Here is an 18,372-nt window from a genome sequence, read left to right as displayed (position 1 = left end):
TTAGTCAAACAGTACAAACGGTATCTCAGGAAGTAGCAGGTGGGAACAACCTTATTAATTTCCGATTGTCTTGTGGGTAAACAAATTTCACTCCCTGTATTCTCTCTGTAATTACACTGCCACACAGCTGTTCCTCTCATGGGTCAAAATCTCACATTTCATGTCATAAATAGAGGCGGTCCGCCAATAAGCCATCAACTCTTCAGCAAAGGTTGGTGGATGAGGATGATTTCTGTGGACAAAACTCAACGTGCAGTGCTACAAGGTGGCCAGGAGATGTCAGTGTAGTAAATGAGTTGTTGACTTATCTCAATGGATAAACAATTTATATTTCATCACGTGTGTAGATTTTCTCCCAGGTATTTTAGTTGTCACCACCATGCAAAGTTTAGATGAAGGGAATGGCCAAACTTCCCTATGGAGGTACCCCCTATATAACAGTTTCGACACTCAATGATATTTTTCTAGAGATTAGTGCTTTGTATACATATTCTGCTTTTCTCCGAGCCCTAAACCATGCTGTTTGGCTGCCATTGACATCGGCGTAATTTTCCTTGAAAGATGCGTGTGTGAAACGGTGAATCGTGTTGAAGTGATCAGAACGGAACCATCGTGCAGCACCTTTAAAAATACACGGCATTGCTAAGTGGAGACACCGTGGTTGGAATGGAAATTCGGAGCAGAGTCTCTTTTAACAAAAGTCACGCAAATGCGCTCAACAAACGCCCCGCTGGACTTTGCCTTGGCATGCACCGCTTGCAGCCAGCCCTACATGGCTTTAAAATTCACCGCACCCATCACACATTCCACCGAGACATAAATATGTCATGACACTCTACTTTGGCCAAGCAGGATACGATTTAACCATCGAACACAGCGCTTACTCATACTAGCACATGGCGTCGCTTGTCAGTGAGACATATAACTTTTAAGCTAAAGCACACTTTTAGTATCAGAAAAAAAAATCCGAACTTTTTATGATGGCCTTTGGAGAACAGCAAACATTTGATTCATGCTCACTGCATTCCCATTACATTTCCTGTTTATGGTAATTTTCGAAGAAATTATGTGGTACTAATTTCTCCACTTTTTCTTTAAGTGCATTATTCCTCGCTAACGACTGTGTAAATTGGGGATATAGTCTGTCTGGCAGGAGGCCACACGTCCTAAGATGTATCCTGCCTGGACTAGGTATGAGGCACGTTTTTACTCCTAACTACTTTTGCTTCTCCATGACTCCACGCTTGCAGCTCCTCTTTCCAGCAGAGCGTCTCTACCTCCTCTTATGCCTACTCAGCCTCCTCTGCTGCCTCCAAGCAAACTAGGTACTGCCAACGGTGACTCTTCTATCTACTTAAGGCCATTTATATGGTGCGGAAATTTCAGATTGATGATGACTGCGACTCTTCATGATTGAGTTCAACTTTCCAACCTGTTCTATGAGTTTAACAATGCTTCCTTTTTTTGTTAAACCGTAATACATTTCATAACACTGACTGTGTGGGCATTTAAATACAGTACACTGTTGTGTTCTGACTTACAAACCGTTCGACTTACGAACGGGCTCAGGAATGGAACCCTTTTGTAAGTCGGGGACTGCTCATACTTGGCTATATATAACCTGCTCTCTGTGCCTATGTATTCATCATTTTCATTTTGGTGTGCATTCAGTAGCTGTGCCAGGTAAACATACTCTGCTGTGTAATGAAAAGTAAAATTGAGTACCAATGTGCCGAAAGAAGCACGTGTTTAATCGGCGTGCACTGCTTGCTATGACACGTAGCTCTGAAACACTGGGGTCATAAAACAATATTTCGATCAAATAGTGAAAAGCGTGCAAAGAAACAGAAGAATGCATGGATTCGAGAACATATGCAGGTTAATAACACCACCCAAACTAAAGTATTAAGAAAACTGAGTGGGGCTTGACCAGGATGCACCACGGGCAAGAAGTGACAATGGTCAAAAATAACAACGGAGTGGCTACCAAGGTATGGAACTCGTCAAAGAGGACGTCCTCCAAGGCAATGGAGCAATGAACTCGGTTCACACGCTGGTGCTGGATGGATTGTTCCATCGTAGGACTGTGAGAGATAGACGACACGGGGAGGCCTTCATCCATCAGTGGAGAGAACATGGTTGCTGCTGATGATAACCGATCTCCTTGCCGTAGTCAGACCATGTGACTCGTTGAATCAGAGGTGGTGTCTCCCGCATTTGTTGTCATTATGTGCTGCCTACCTTTAACCACAGCTGTTAGTAATACAAATTGACATAGCATCTTTCGTATTTACAGTCCTCTTAATTAAAGTCACATTTGGCCAACTGTGACCTTGACTCAACGTGAAAACTCGGTGCTGGAGTATAGAAGCGTGCGACCACGTCTGTCTCCGTACGTCACAGCCGAGTGTGAATCTTCACGGCGCGCTGACCCGCTCAATAGATAAAGGCAATTGCAGTCGAAACGTCCCAGCTGTGTCTCCGTCGGCCGCAGCTCCCACGCGCTGCACTCTGGACCGGCGCACGCTCCGCCCGCCGTGGGCCACAGCCCCAGACCCAACGTGGTGACAACGGCAACGATCCGGCCCAACCAGCCAGCGCCAGGTGCCGCTCGAAACCTCTCACTCCAACGTGATTCTTACTCTTAATGTGTGGAGGCTATGCTACGTGCTCATTGTGTATTATGCTGAGTGTGGGTTATGTGGTGTACTTTGCATTATATGAAGTGCTTTGTGTGGGTTATGTGGTGTACTCTGCATTATATGAAGTACTTTGTGTAGGTTATGTGGTGTACTCTGTGGGTTATGTGGTGTACTCTGTATTATATTAAGTACTTTGTGTAGGTTATGTGGTGTACTCTGTGGGTTATGTGGTGTACTCTGTATTATATTAAGTACTTTGTGTGGGTTACGTGGTGTACTCTGAATCATATGAAGTACTTTGTGTAGGTTATGTGGTGTATTCTGTCTGGGTTATGAGGCGTACTTTGTGTGGGTTATGCGGTGTACTATGTAACCCCGAACACACGTCCCACAGCCTCTTTTAACCCCTCCATCTCTGCCCTCGCTCCCAATACACATCCACGTAGGGCACGCCTGGTCCGGGTGATGTCACTGCCCTTTAACCCCTGCTCCCTGTCCAGCGCATTCCCGCACGCATGATTGGTGCATGTTATAGTGAGAGCGGAGATGTCGTGTCTGCGTGGTGCGTGTGCGTGAGGGTGGCTCGCCGATCCCTTACAGTTATATGAAGTACTTTGTGTGGGTTATGTGGTATACATATTCTTTGGGTCTTTCGGTAAAGTCACGTAGATAGGTTCAAACAAAATAACAAAAAAAATACTACGTTTCGATCGCAACAAAAGCGTTCGTCAACAGGAAGAGGGGGTTAGCTTCTAAAGGTAAACTGTTTATAAAGGTTTGAAATGGTTGATTTAAACTGGTTGATAATGTCCCTCCAATGATTCCACGAAATTGATTTCTCTAAGACGAAGGTACTTTGCAAATCCACTGGCTATCAACAAAGATTCGTTCATGAAGCCATCCATATATATAGACACAGACACAATTTCAATCGAGAAGATGGGTATAAACTGAGCAATCATTGGAAGGACGTTATCAACCAGTTTAAGTCATAACTGGCTGTGATGTTCTCATCCTACCATCTTCCGATGTTCGTTGTTATTTTCGGCTCTGATTTTACATTAACGGGTAAAATTTCTCACCCTAACACAGCCACCTCGCTCACCGAGCTCGAGGTTTTTGCTTTGCGATCTGCCACGAACATGCTAATCTCTCACATTAGCATAGCCACCTCAGGGCGCCCGCCGTTAAGGCCGCTCAATGATCTTACATTATCATGCTAACTTTACTGGGCAGCCCTTTGATTGGTGGGAAAACCCACCACCATCGCGGTCGCTGCCCACCACTTACATTAACATTGGCTGCTGACATTTGGGCTACGCCCATTTCAAACCTTTCTTAACAGTTTACCTTTAGAAGCTAACCCCCTCTTCCTGATGACGAACACTTGTGTTGCGATCAAAACATCGTAGTTTTATTATTTTTTGTTATTTTCTTTGAACCTATCTATGTGACTTTACCGAAAGACCCAAAGAATGTGAATTCCTGCAGTCACGAAAGCTTTAAGTCAATATTTACGTGGTATACTCGGTGTGGGTTATGCGGTATACTTTGTGTACGCTATATGGCGGACTCCGTGTGGGTTACATGATATACTCGGTAGGTTATGCAGTGTACATTGTGTTGATGAGTTGGAGTATTCTCTGATGTGGTGTCTCATCACAGTGGTAACGTGCCACTTGCCCCTACTTGCCACTCTCTGAAATCCGCTTCAGGACATGTCAACAGCAGCATCACCATCAATCTGCCGAGCACCGAGGCCACTCCCTCCGGTGGGCCCGCTAGCCGCCCCCCGTGGGTCACCGATGATCAGTTTGCGCAGAAGTACGCGGCGGATCGCAGCACCACGACGATCTCCAAGTCGGTGGGACCGGCCAGCGGCGGCGGCGGTCAGGGATACGGTGCGCCGGCGCAGCATGGGCCGCCAGCGCCGCCGTTCGCGCCGGCGCAGCGTGGGCCGGCTGCCCCATCCTCGACTCCTATCCACGCCGTCGCTTCGGGCCCAGGCTACGGGCAGGCCGTCTCGCCGAGCCGCGGCAAGGTGCAGTGGGCGCAGCACTGCCAGCCCAGCCAACGCACGCCCATGTGCGGCCAGTGCAATCAAATCATCCGGTGAGTCGCCCCGTGGTTTTGTTTTGTGTCGGTGGAGGTTCCACTGTTGTCGCTCACCCACAGGTGAAGCTCTGTCTCTCCCTCTACACCGCGTGCTGCTCACTCCCCACCGCTGTCTTTACATCCAGTTCCAGTTTGGATTACTCAGTGTAATGTCAACCCGAGGTCACCAGGTGGCCCCAGGGTCAAAACGCTGAGGTAACCATGATTACATTGGCTTTTCAAGCACAGTGAGTCGATGGACATAAGCCCAGTCACGAAAGATTGAATTAAAAGTACAACGTTAATTTTGACATTTGCTTAATTTGGCGAGATTAGGGTGTTCCGTGTGGATCGGGGGCCATTTGGAGTTGTTTTGTGATATAATCTTTCGCAGGTAGTTCTCCAACCAACATGGATGCCTCACGAGCGAAATTATACCAATCGCACAATTTGAATAAAATTATGAGAATGACTAAAAAAGACCAATTTCAAGCAGAAGTTACCATTTGTGGATTTCAGCCAGGTCTGTCCTCATCAGTCACCCCAAAAGTATTTCTGCTCCTGCAGAGGATATACCTCTCTTGGCATGGCTGTGGCTGCCACCAGTCACATGCCACCTACTCCAGTATGGCAGCGCCCCGGGAAATATTCGGCGAAACATTAAGCCATAGTTTACACAGTTTCAGAATTTCCCCCCCCCACCTCCTCGCCTTCTCCCCGGGAGCCGCCGCGTGCCCCTGCGTGTTGTGCGTGTCCTGGCACCCCTCAGCGGCCCCTTTCTGGTGGCGCTGGGCAAATCGTGGCATCCGGCCGAGTTCAACTGCGCCCAGTGCCACACCACGCTGACGGAGACCGGCTTTGTGGAGGAGCAGGGAAACGTGTACTGTGAGACCTGCTACGAGAAGTACTTTGCTCCGGATTGCGCCAAGTGCCGCAAGAAGATCATGGGGGTTAGTGCGTGCGTGTGTGTGGGAGGTTGAAGAGAAACCTTTCATCGGGTGGTGCTCAGCAGCATAATAAACAAATAAGCCATGTAGATTCAATTAAAGATGACCATATCCTACATATTCGTGTTTTTTCGGTAAAGTCGTGTAGAAGAGAAATGATAAAATTATAAAAATAAAATTCTCACGACGTTTCGATTGCAACACAATTTTCTTGTAAGAAAATTATCTTGCGAGAAAATTTTCTTGCTGTGGTTTTCACACTTGATTATGATTGCTTGTGTTGCAATCGAAACGTCGTGATAATTGTATTGTTTTATTTTTTATTATTTTATTATTTCCTTTCTACGTGACTTTACCGAAAGAACCAAGAATATGAATTGAATCCCTGCAGTCACGAAAGCTTTAAATCGAAACATATTCTACATGTATGATATGCCCAAGTAAATTAATAAACAGATATTTTTGTATGAATCGGACGTGTATATTCAGTATAAAATGACCATACCCGACATGTAGGATATGTCCATTTCGGATTAATTTATTCATAAGGCAGTTCCCGACTTACAAACGGGTCCCTTTCCTGAGACCCGTTCGTAAGTCAAACAATTCGTAAGTCAGAACACAACAATGTACTGTATTTAAATGCCCATATGGTCAGTGTTATAAAATGTTACGATTCAACAAAACAGGGAAGCATTCTTAAACTCATAAATAAGAATACATATTGTACATATGCATGTAAAACTGTGATATATACTTTATCGTAAACAAAAGAAAGTAATATAAAAATGTAAAAAAAAAATCTGTTTTATTTTCACTTAACTTGAATCCTGATGCTGCCTTGCTTGTCAAAAGGGGTGCAATGAGTCCCCATAATTGCACATACACACGGGGGGGGGGGGGGGGGGCTCACCCGCGTGTGCACATACACACACGTGCACGCACACAATCCCTTTCACACACACAAAACAAAGCCAGATATTCCCCATATAGCTTGAAAAGACTGTTGGGGCAAGTGCTGTTAGCAAAAACCTTTGAAGGCTGGAACGGCATTCGAGGGGATGGGTAGCCAGCACCACACCCGGCTGCCTTTGTTACCTGCACCAGGTACTCATTTTGAGGCTGAGTTTACCTAAGCGAGGCCCAGGATGGGTTGAGATAATCGTAACTGGTCTTGGCCTTGAGCGGAAAACGAACTCCGGTCGCCGGGTTCGTAACGCAGCATGCTAACCACTACACTACCGCTCCACCCAAACGCACACTCACTTTCATACACCCACACACTCACTTTTGCACACAACATGTGCACAAGCGCACACATACACACAAACACTCACCGATAGTGCAATGCTGGACTCATTACTTCTCGCGGAGGATTGCTCTGCTGAACAAAATAGTTCCGCAGTTCAGTCCGCAAGTGCGAGTTTGCATTCGCACAACGGATGGTTAAAACATAAGTATCTCATGGAAGCTCGTTAGTATGTGCGGATAATCGTAAATCAGGCATTCGTAGGTCAGGGACTGCCTGTATAGTCCATATTATTAATATGTACATGGAGTGACTGAAAAGTTGCTGGCCTGGTGTATAAAGCAATAACCCACCATCCATTCCGTGGTAGAATGAGTTATAATATCGTTTATCGACAATATCATCATCGACCATGTTCTCGCACTACTGTTTGTAGGCTTCCCCACATCGTTGCGCTCCTTCATGTTTCTGCGATACCACAACCCGTCTCACTCCTGTACACGCGCTGATCTAATTTCCTCCGTCAAATTTCAGTCGATTTCACTGGGCGACACGTTCATGACTGCTGCACGTTCTGCTCTCGCTTGTGCCCTCTGGCTGCAGGAGATCATGCACGCCCTGAGGCAGACGTGGCACACCACCTGCTTTGTGTGTGCATCCTGCGGCAAGCCCTTTGGAAACAGCCTCTTCCACATGGAGGATGGCGAGCCTTACTGCGAGAAAGGTGCCCCACTCCTCACCGTTGTGCGGAACTTGCATTCAAGCGACCACGCAACACTGTTGGACCGACTTGTCCCGATCCTCCTCCCCACATGAGTGCTGGCCAATTCTGATACTTGGCCATTGTGCATTTTTCAATAAATGGGTGCAGTGTATATCAGTACCGGGAGTATTATTGTAGATACCTGGTGTCACTAAATACACCTGCAGCTTGGCTTGTTCTTGTTTTCCCAGCCTGGTGTAACTTGCCCTGCGGTGCTCTGTGTGTGTTCACAGACTACGTGGTGTTGTTTAGCACCAAGTGCCATGGTTGTGACTTTCCCGTTGAGGCTGGAGACAAATTCATCGAGGCCCTTGGCCACACTTGGCATGATACCTGCTTCATCTGCGCTGTGAGTGTCATCTTCTATTTGTTGATGTTATTTTTGTGGATTGGTGGATCACGCAAATTCATGAAATTCCCTACCCGTGGACATCAAGGTCGCCATTTTTATCTCTACAGGGATAAAGTGTTACCCCCTCACTCGCGTAGGTTTTATCCGGGCACTCTGGTTTCCTCCCACATGTATAAATACACATTTATGGAGTTGGCCAAACATCCCAATATAGGACCACAGCTTGGCCAATTGTTGGATCTAATCCTGTCTAATCTTCCTCTTGCATATGGTTTCCCGTGCCTCCTTAAGGAAAATGTGTGCATTACAAATTCCAAAGTAGTTTAAGATTAAATTGCCATAAATGATGCTCTATTAAAAAATCATTTTTTTGCAGCCACAGCAGTAAAAAAAATGTTTCAATCTACTTTATCAGTATAAAGCAAAGTCTTCAGATGTAGGGCTTCTTAAGCTGTGTTTGTGTTTAATTTGTGAAATTGTTATCCTTGTTGTGCTCATGTGCAAATCACAACTCAAGAAACACATTTACAGGTGTAAAGATTATAAACCATCCATGTACTTTACAAGAGAAAATACATTGCTAGACTATAAAAGCCACTGAAAGGCAACACTGTCAAATTAATGCAAATTAATGTAAAGTATATATATTTTTAAAAAATGCATAGTTCTTATTTTGCACCGTACGTAGCCAACCGTGCTAATGGCTGGCAAGGCAGTTGATCTTCCCAATTCTAAGGAAGGAGCATAATTATTGAGCTACAAATATAATACATTTTCCAACATGATGTATGTATCCAAGTTGACATTCCATGCTCATATTGAGATGTGACACGCGATACAAGACCTCCATTTAAACATCTCATCCGCCAGATAGCATCTCCCGGTACCATTATAGGCAGCCGGCTCTGATTTTCTGACCCATAGGGCATACAGCCCCCTGCTGATGGTGGTATCAGTTGCCACCCGCTGCTGTGTTTGCAGTGGTCAACTGTTCAAAAATAGTCTGGCTTCTATGTGTCGTCTTTTTTTTTCTCATTCTTGAGTCTTTAACTTCTGCTGCATTTCACTGTGTAGGTGTGTCATGTTAACCTGGAGGGACAGCCCTTCTACTCCAAGAAAGACAAGCCACTCTGCAAGAAACATGCCCATGCCATCAATGTCTAAACCTGGTCACACACACGCTACACTCATACGTGAAAGCATTTGTATCGATTGAGTTTCTGACACATGCTTTTTTGGCATAAAATATCTATGCACTCGTAGACTAATTTTAAAGTGGAACAAAATGCACACAACAATAACTTCTACCAGTGGCGTTCATTTGAAGAAAGCGATTTAAAAATTTCCAAGCATTGGCATTAAAATTAAATCCAATAAAGTTTGAATTCCCTTGATCATTTCATAAATAAATACCCACATGAGAAACGTAATTATAAGATTTGCATAAATCTTAAACAGCGGTGTGTGCTTACGTTCCAAAAATATCGGGAGTATTTATTTCTTTGTAGGTTTATACACTCCCCTTTGAGCAAAGGTCAGCTAGCCCAATTTGTACCGTCACTGGTAATGCTCTATATTTAACCCCGTGCACTGGTCTGCGTGGATCACAGAGCTGCTCTCACAAGTCGCCGGGCTCGTGATATGCAGAGAGACGTGGTTTGCTGCGCTGATAGAACGGTGCCTTATTGTGTAAACAATTGGTTCCCAAAATACGCAGTGCACTTGCTGATGCGCTGGTGAACCAACCGGTCACCCCCTCTGTAATTCAGCTGTCAGAGGCGGCGGCAAGGATTTCCAATGGTCGCATTACACCACGGGATGGCATTCATTTACAAATGGATGGCCTAAAATGTAATGCGGCAGCATGATGCATTGTCAGCATGACTGGTCAGTGCAATAGTGACTGTGATGCAGGTGATGGTGGTGGATGCGGATCGATATTTTGACGGGATTAGTCCTCACACGGACGATAGTAGTGATGGTGATCATGCTCAAAGTTAGTTTTAACAGGCATGGATTTGAGATAGGAGTCTGGAGAGGTATGTGGATATCTATGTGGTAGGCAAAGGATATGTTATATCAGTGAGACAAATTAATTGACTGTTTTGCCAGAGGTTCTGACTGGGGAACGGAGTCTACATTGTGCGGATTGTGGTGTTTTTCTGATATTCTAATACTGTAATGTTTTGAAAGAGGGCGCTATATTGCAACAATGTGTCAATGTTAAGAAGAAAAGAGCTGTACGTGAAGTAAATGCCAACACAGCACCAGCTTTTGAAAGTGAACGTTTTGTGTACAAGCCAAAACACTGACACTATGCCATGTAGTAATTCTATCTTCATGCATGATAACACTAATTTGAATAAGAAATTTTGTTTTAAAGTGAATATTTTTTTCCTTTGTCAAAAAGGGCTTGAGGGGTACGTTTTGAATAGTAATCGAAATTAAGTCATCCAGTATTCTCTGTTGTGTCTAAGGTTATGTAGCAATAGACTAAAGACTGCTATACAAGTTTGTCGAGTAGCCATCTAACTTTTGTGCCTTAAAGATAGATGTTTGTAATACATGATACATTACTTTCAATACACCAATGTAGGTGGACGGAGATGCAGATTTGATTGATGTCTAGACAAAGCTATGCATGCAGTTGAAATAAAGCTGTACAGTGATATGTTTCTTGTGGATCAAATAGGCATTAAATCCTGGAGGCATAAACCGTGCAGCCAGCAAACGTCACATTCAACAATTGAGCCATGAAAACCAGCTTCAAGTGTTGTTGCACAAGTGAATCAAGAATACTTGCCTAAGCAGCAGCTTCACCGTAATGTTGATTATTGTTGTTGCCTGTCGCGAAATCCATTAATTGATTGGTTTTATTTCTTGATAACAACAAAAAAGCATTGCAACGTTTCCGATGACTCTGGTTTACATTGGTGTGCACTGAGTTGAACACGTAGCTTGGCATGCTATTTGTTTTCTCTGAAACAATGTTCAGTATTTTTTTTTATATTGCTACTTGACTTGTATTTCTTTTTGGACTCTGTGGTGTAAGGAATTGTAGCTGATTTTGATGAATTCACCAAATTGTGACAGGTGTGCAAAATGGAAGCTGTTTTTGCAGGTTTAATAGGTGTGTGCCCCATTGCAGACCTGTACTGCGAAAACATCTTAGAGTAGTTTCTGTTGGTGAAATAGGCGTGCGTGTTTAGAACATTGGGATTTTAGCTGTTGGGCCTGAGATGTTTTAAGTGTCGCCCAATATGTCAACCATACTGTGTTTTTAAACGCTCAGTTAATCGTCCCTGAAGAAGGGTAATTGCTTGAAAAGTTCGCCAACTCTTTTTAGGCACCGTAAGTGAAAGCGGTGTTTTGGCCAGTTTAAAACATTACATGTTAAAATAACTTTCACAATATTTAAATTACAGTGAAATCGTTATTAGCAATGAGACATACGGTCATGTTGAGAATTTAATGACAATTTGGACGTTGTTGAGGATTTTTTTAAATACACGTTTTAATTGGTAAAGCTGCATATCCATATCAGACACTGCAAATCCAAAGTTGACAATAGAGACATACTGTATTTTTACAAATTTGCAAAATAATACATTGCCATGTAAGCAGTATGGTGCTTAGGGCCTTAAGAGTTGTTTTTTCATTCATGTGTTAATTTGCATGTGAAATTGTATGCATGTACAATTTATCTCAATAAAGTTTAGATTTACCATGAGCACGTGTTCCTTTATTTGCATACGCGTTACATTAGCTCTCATAAATCATGTGTCAAGGTTGTGATTTTTACTGCATACATTTTTCAGTACATTATGGTCAAAGATCATAACGGTGATTGTAGTACTGTATTTTTGTTAAAATAAGTTATGGAGTGAATATTTCCATGGAAGTAGCTTCGTCATAATTGTTCATCATATTTGATGATGGCTGCACCATCTTTGTTCGCCAGTGTGTTTTGGGGCCTTTCCGTTATTTGCCGAGTAGGTCAATCCTCGAAAGGCAGGATCCTCACACAACTCGCACGCATGTTCGTGCTTCTCCTTACAGGACTTCTCAGATGATGCTGGGATTGCCTGAGACGCTTGTCTTTTATTATTATTACACGCTTTTTATTAAATCACTCTGTTGTATCCTCAAATCTTGTAACTCAATTTGTACCCACGTCCCAATGTGGTATCGACTGCAAACTTGGTATACTTATGCCATACTGATAATACTATATTCTATCATTACAAATAAAAAAGATATATTTGTAAACATTATTTTTTATATGTGTAGGACTCTTACTGACGCGACAACTTCTTTATCTTTCTCGTTCCTTTTATTCCGCATATAGTTCACATCTCCGACAGCATCGTTCAATGTTCCTCCATACACTTCAATGTACAATTCTCTTTCAGCCCCACTCGATGATCCTCCGTTCGCTCGCTCTGCTGCTTCGCTCTCTCTCTCTCCACCAAGGTCCGTTACTCCGCTGCTTCGCTACGCTGTACTCGCTCCGTCCTTGCTACTCTCTGCTTCGCTACGCTGTACTCGCTCCGTCCTTGCAACTCTGTCCGTACTCTCTATATCCACTGCTACCGTATACTGTATTCTCTTTGTCCACTGCTACCTCATACTATCCACTCTTATCCACTGCTACCTTATACTATACACTCTTATCCACTGCTACCTTATACTATACACTCTTATCCACTGCTACCTTATACTATACATTCTTGTCCAGGCACCAACTCCAACGCTAACTCCAACTGCGACTCCAACCCTAACAATGACTCCCCTATCTCCATACGCTCACTGCCTTTATCTCCGAACCAATCAGCCCCAATTAATTATGTCTTCCCCCGCTTTGCTACTCGCCCCCAGACCCCCAGCCTCACGTGATCCTGTTATCGTCGCCACCCCGGCGCCAGCCATCAACCACTCACCCTCTTGACCAATCACTGGCCTGCGTCCTCAGTTACCATTAACACCTGTGGCGCCTCTTAATGACCTCCCCCTTAATTGGCGCAACAACTGTATATCCTCAGTTGCCCCCACTGTCCGCTGCACGCTCGCATCGCAACCAAACGCATGGCGCGTGTCATTTCAAGTCCTACATCACCCCCCCCCCCCTGTTGAAAAAGTTAGCCGTCCCGGCTAAACACAACGCATCACGCAGAAAACACAACATACAACAAAAAGTACACGATCCCCCCCCCTCCCCACCGGGCACGACCCCCAACGTCCATGTCTCCCAAAGTTTTATGAAAAAGTCAATCTTCTTGAGCGGGTTCACGCAGCCGGTCTGTCGCCCCAGCTCGACTGAACAGAGGGCAGGGTGTATCTGTCCGTGGGCACGGGGCAGCGTCCTACCCGAAACGTGCGCCCATCTTCGTTACACCGGCCATTCCTCGATGAGACCCCAACGTGGTCTCGTGTGTCCCGGGGTGTCTCCTGACTCAAAAATGGCGATCCTGCAGACACACGGGGAGTAGACTGCTGAGGTGCGTTCTCCCGTCGTTACACGGTACGCTCGTCAGACACATCCAATACAGGCCGTTCCGGGATGGGAGATGACGAATCATAAGGCACCACATATCTCTTCAAGCGCGATGGGTGAATATGCCACAATCAGCGACCGTATTGAATCCTCACACTCTGATCCCAACGAACTTCCACAATCTCAACGGGCCCCTGCCAGGGACGATGGAATTTCGGTGATGTGCCTACCGGCACCATCAGACAATGTAACCAGGCCTTGTCCCCCACCTGCCATGGCTCACGTGGAAGCTGTGTACCGTGCAGGCGCTCATTAGCCGCCTGCCTTCGTTCCGTATTTCCCAGCGAGGCCTCCCTAGCCTCTTTCAATCGATCCAATGCCTCAAGCATGGGGACAGGCACCGCTGGCGACTTCCCTTTAGATTTTACCCCCAGCCTGATCAAGGCCGGGGCTTCTGGTTCACGACCATACATCAAATAGAAGGGTGAATACCCTGTCGAAGCATGTGGGGCTAATCTATAAGCGGCCAAGGCCGCCGGAACATGTAGATCCCAGTCTGTCTGAGTCGAATTAACCTGTTGGCACAACATAGACGTCAATGTTCGATGAAGACGCTCGACCATCCCGTCGGTATGCGGGTGGTATGGGGATGTCTGAATTTTCCTTGTAACCAATGCGTCACACACTTCCTTCAATAGGCGGGACGAATTATTTTTTACCCTGGTCCAAAAGCAGGTGCTCCGGGCACCTTTGTCAAAAACGTAACCCTGCAGGAAGGCCTCCACGATCGATCCTGTCGATTGGTCCACTAACGGCCATGCCATAGGCCACTGAGTGAGGTACTCGACCCCCACAAGCAGGTATTTGTGACCCTGCGGGGTAACGGGGAACGGTCCCAGAATATCAAGGGCTACAATCTCGTTCACCCGCAAAACACGTATCGACTGCAATGGTACCCAATATGGCTGTGCCGGTGCCTTCCACCGTGCACACTCGTGACAAGCCTTAACATACAAATGAACATCATTCTGTAATCCCGGCAAATAGAAATCGTTACTCAAAGTCAAAGCTGTTTTCTTCTCCCCCAAGTGCATCAATCGCTCGTGCGATACAAAACTTCTTTAAGACGACATCCCATCTGACCAGGAGGTCGTCTACGAGTCGAAGAAAGGCCCGATCATCCGACTGCTTATAACGGGAGGCCCGAAGCCTCATTCTGGTAAGCGAAGGATTGTCCGCTTGCAAGCGCGCCCAACAATCCCGTGACAATCTCAGCAACCCAGGCTCCTTAGCCGGTGCTTCGTCAACCCGGTCTGAATCAGCTGCAGCGGCCATGGCCGGAATGCCCTGCAGCGGCGGCCCGCAGCGCAGCGATCCCTCAGAGCATCTACACAAGCCCGATGACCGAGGCAATCGGGACAGCGCATCCGTGTTAACATGATGCGTCCCTTTCCTGTGCTGGACCATGAAGGAGTATCCCTGCAGGACCTCAAGCCACCGGGCCATTTGGTCCGAGGGTTGATCGATCCGCAAGGAGTACTGTAGTGCCGCGTGGTCAGTGCGGACCAAAAATCGTCTCCCATACAAGTATGGTCGATACAGCTGCACAAAGTGTACAATCGCCAACAATTCCCTGCGTGTTACACAATATCTTTGCTCTGCCGGGGACAGTACATGGCTACCATACGCGACGACCCTTCCAACTCCGTCAATCGTTTGCGACAATACAGCGCCGATGCCCGTGTCACTGGCATCGGTGTCCAAAATAAACATTTCCGCAAAATTTGGATATCCGAGCGGCGGTGCGTCAGCCAAAGCGTCCCGGAGCATCTCAAACGAACGCTGTTCCTCGTCACCCCACAGAAACTTCTTACCCTTAGCAGTCAGCGTGTGCAGCGGCCTCGAAATTTTGGCAAAGTTTTTAACAAATCGACGGTAGTATGACGCGAATCCCACGAAGCTACGCACTTCCGACACTGTCTTAGGCACTGGCCATGCACGTACACAACTGGTTTTCTCTGGGTCTGTGGCGACCCCCTCTTCACTGACCACATGCCCCAAGTATTTAATAGATGTTCTCAACAAATGGCATTTTTGGGGTTTAAATTTCAAATTGGCGTCCCGTACCCTGCCAAACACAGCCCGTAGCCGCTGCAAGTGTCCCTCAAAATCCTTACTGAACACAATGACGTCGTCAAGGTATATCAAACATGACTCCCAATGCAATCCGGACAATACAAGTTCCATCAATCTTTGAAAGGTGGCTGGCGTAGAGTGCAGCCCCATCGGTAGTACGTTAAATTGGAACGACCCTTGCGGCGTGCGGAAGGCCGTCTTCGGTTTAGATTCCTCGTCCAAGGGCAATTGCCAAAAGCCCGACAAAAGATCTAAAGTGGAGAAAAACTTCGCACCGGACAATGCGTCCAATGAGTCGTCAATGCGCGGGAGCGGATATGCATCCGCCACCGAAACCTTATTCAATTTGCGGTAATCTACATAAAATCGTAGAGAACCATCTCGTTTTTTCAACCAATACGATCGGAGCCCCCCATGGGCTGGAAGAAGGAGAGACGATATTCTGTTGCAACATCTCGTCAACCGTTTTCCGAATGCAATCCTTCTCCAGCGGGCTCACTCGGTGAGGATTTAATCGAATTGGGGGTGCATCCCTAGTATCAATGTGATGCCGCAATAAGGTCGTGCGACCGACATCAAACTTTCCTGAGCTAAAAACGTCCCTGAATTCCTAAAGCAACCCCCTCAGACGCGTCCGCTGCTCAGGTGTCAAATCGTCGTTGCATTCATACAAATCGCGAAACCAGGTCGGTTCCTCCTCCCGTGGCAGCGCGTCTCCTTCCCCAGCTGCCAAGCACGCATCTCCTTCCGAACCCCGCGCGACCGACGCATGCCCCAACGTAGTCCCCTCTTGAATAACGACCGGATCGTGCCCCGTGTTCACAATCTGGATGAACGGTTCGGCCGTCGCTGGCACCATCGTAAAAGCACCCACCAAAAAGGGCGTTCGTGCCACGGCATTCGACGGTGTCAACAGAATGCCTTCCTCCAAGTTACCCACTGACAGCCCTTTTTTCAACCTTAACGGCACAAGCATCTGCGTCGCAGGCGGAACGCGCACCGTGCGGCTAACCACCGCCTGAACCACAGCGTTGACACCATAAATTTAAGGCACTTCCCCGATGGCAATTCCAATCGTCCCTTCTCAATCGAAATCTTAATTGGCATCTTTTGCAAAAAATCCGTGCATAACAAACAAGGTACAGCCAAAACAGACGAAACCAAAATGTATCCCGTTACGCACACCTCCCCGACTTGTATTGTTGCAAGTACTCGACCCAAAATTCCCAAACTGCCCCCATTTGCCGCTATACACGGGCCATCCACTAGTTCCAAAACATGGGGCGAGGTTGGTAATAATCAGAAAGTTTGCAAGGAAATGAGGGTCGCAGAAGTCCCCGTATCGACAATGACTCGAACCTGTACCCCTTGAACAAGCGCCATCACATCCGACGAACCCGGCGCAGCTCCCAAAACACGATGAGTCAACGCACCTCATACAGCATTCCCATGTGCATCATACGAAGAGGGATCAACAGTGTGTGGTGTCGCGGATGGGTGAGGTGTAGGATACGGCCGTGTATTGCATGTTTCGCGACTCGCCTGATAATCCTGCGCTGGGTAGAATCCGCGGTTGTAGCCTCCTGATGATCGCGGTAAGACGCCTCTCCGTCTCCAGCAGTCTCGTGCGAAGTGTCCTCGACGCCCGCACTCGTAACACGTCAGCGGACCGCCACGTCCGAACGTCCCGGGGTGGCGAGGTGGGCCCAACAGCGGTCGTGCGGCCGCTGCCGTCAGCGACCTCGGCTCCAACTCCGGCAGGCCCCCATCCACACCGGCGCCCACCACCAGGGGCTGTGGTGGCACCGCCGATGGCTCGTCGCGAAGATCCAGGTTGGCCTGGATGTTCCTGGCAATCTGCAAAGATGACCCGTCGTCGTCGCTGTTGCTGGGAAGTGAGAGGACGACTCTTAGCTCCTTTGCCATCTGCAACAGCTTCTCCTGGGCCAAGGAATCAAGGGCAGCCTGAACCATCGCCAGTTAAGCCACTTGGCCGAGGGTCAATAGCGCACTGCGATACGCGAGGGGAGATTCCATCTCCGCCCGCCGTCTCAACTGAAATTTGCGCTTGGCGACCAATCGAGGTTCATAAATGTCCTGCATCGCCGTGAATGTCTCTGACAATGACAAGCGAACCCCCCCAGGGAGGCCGTAGAACGTCGCCAGGGCATCGTCGTCCAAGGCTGTTGGCAGGGCCCGTAGCGCTTCAGCCTCCGTCCACTCGAGCGACTCGTACGCTGCTCGAAACCGTCGCGTAAACGCCGTCCAGTCGCCGACTTTAACCTCGAAGCGTTCCACGTGCAGTCAGCGTCGCGTGCTCGAAGTCAGCGACTCCGGCTCCTCCACGGCGTCCAGCTGTGCACCCGGTGCATCGGGAGATACAGCCGCGCCACCGGCCCCCGCAGATGTTACGAGCTCGTGCGGCAGCTGATCCGATCCCGTCGGCGCCGCCCGTATCGTTTGCATAAACTGTTCAAATTATTTCGTGAGCGCCGCCATCCTGACCTCCCACGCCGCCATCGAAGCTCTCCATATGTGAGGCGGGCTCGGCTCATCCTCGTTGTTCGGGTCGCCCTCGTCACACGGTGGCGCCCCATCAGTCGTGTCCTCCGGGGGAGCGGGAGAATCCAATCCCGATGGAGGTATCACATCCGCGTCGCTGCTATTGGCCGACGAGGTCGCCGGCAAGTTCTTC

General features: G+C 47.3%; 1 protein-coding gene across 3 annotated transcripts in view; it reads left to right on the top strand.

The window, feature by feature from the left end:
• LOC144934259 (LIM domain-binding protein 3-like) overlaps positions 1–11,735 on the top strand; it is a 60,684-nt gene extending 48,949 nt beyond the window's left edge. For 2 of the 3 annotated variants that reach the window (XM_078859938.1, XM_078859937.1), the window contains 7 exons: positions 1,251–1,325; positions 2,495–2,604; positions 4,358–4,754; positions 5,506–5,686; positions 7,536–7,656; positions 7,929–8,044; positions 9,122–11,735. In XM_078859938.1, the coding sequence (XP_078716064.1) occupies positions 1,251–1,325; positions 2,495–2,604; positions 4,358–4,754; positions 5,506–5,686; positions 7,536–7,656; positions 7,929–8,044; positions 9,122–9,211 (1,090 nt within the window). In that variant the 3' untranslated portion in view covers positions 9,212–11,735. The remainder of the gene's footprint in view (positions 1–1,250; positions 1,326–2,494; positions 2,605–4,357; positions 4,755–5,505; positions 5,687–7,535; positions 7,657–7,928; positions 8,045–9,121) is intronic. The other variant, XM_078859939.1, reaches the window with a different exon arrangement.
• Positions 11,736–18,372: the final 6,637 nt, after the last annotated feature.

Source organism: Lampetra fluviatilis, chromosome 9, assembly GCF_964198595.1.
Source record: "Lampetra fluviatilis chromosome 9, kcLamFluv1.1, whole genome shotgun sequence".
In the NCBI taxonomy this organism is placed as follows: Eukaryota; Metazoa; Chordata; class Hyperoartia; order Petromyzontiformes; family Petromyzontidae; genus Lampetra; species Lampetra fluviatilis.
Note: the sequence above shows the minus strand (reverse complement) of the source record. Positions and strands in the feature narration are given on the sequence as shown.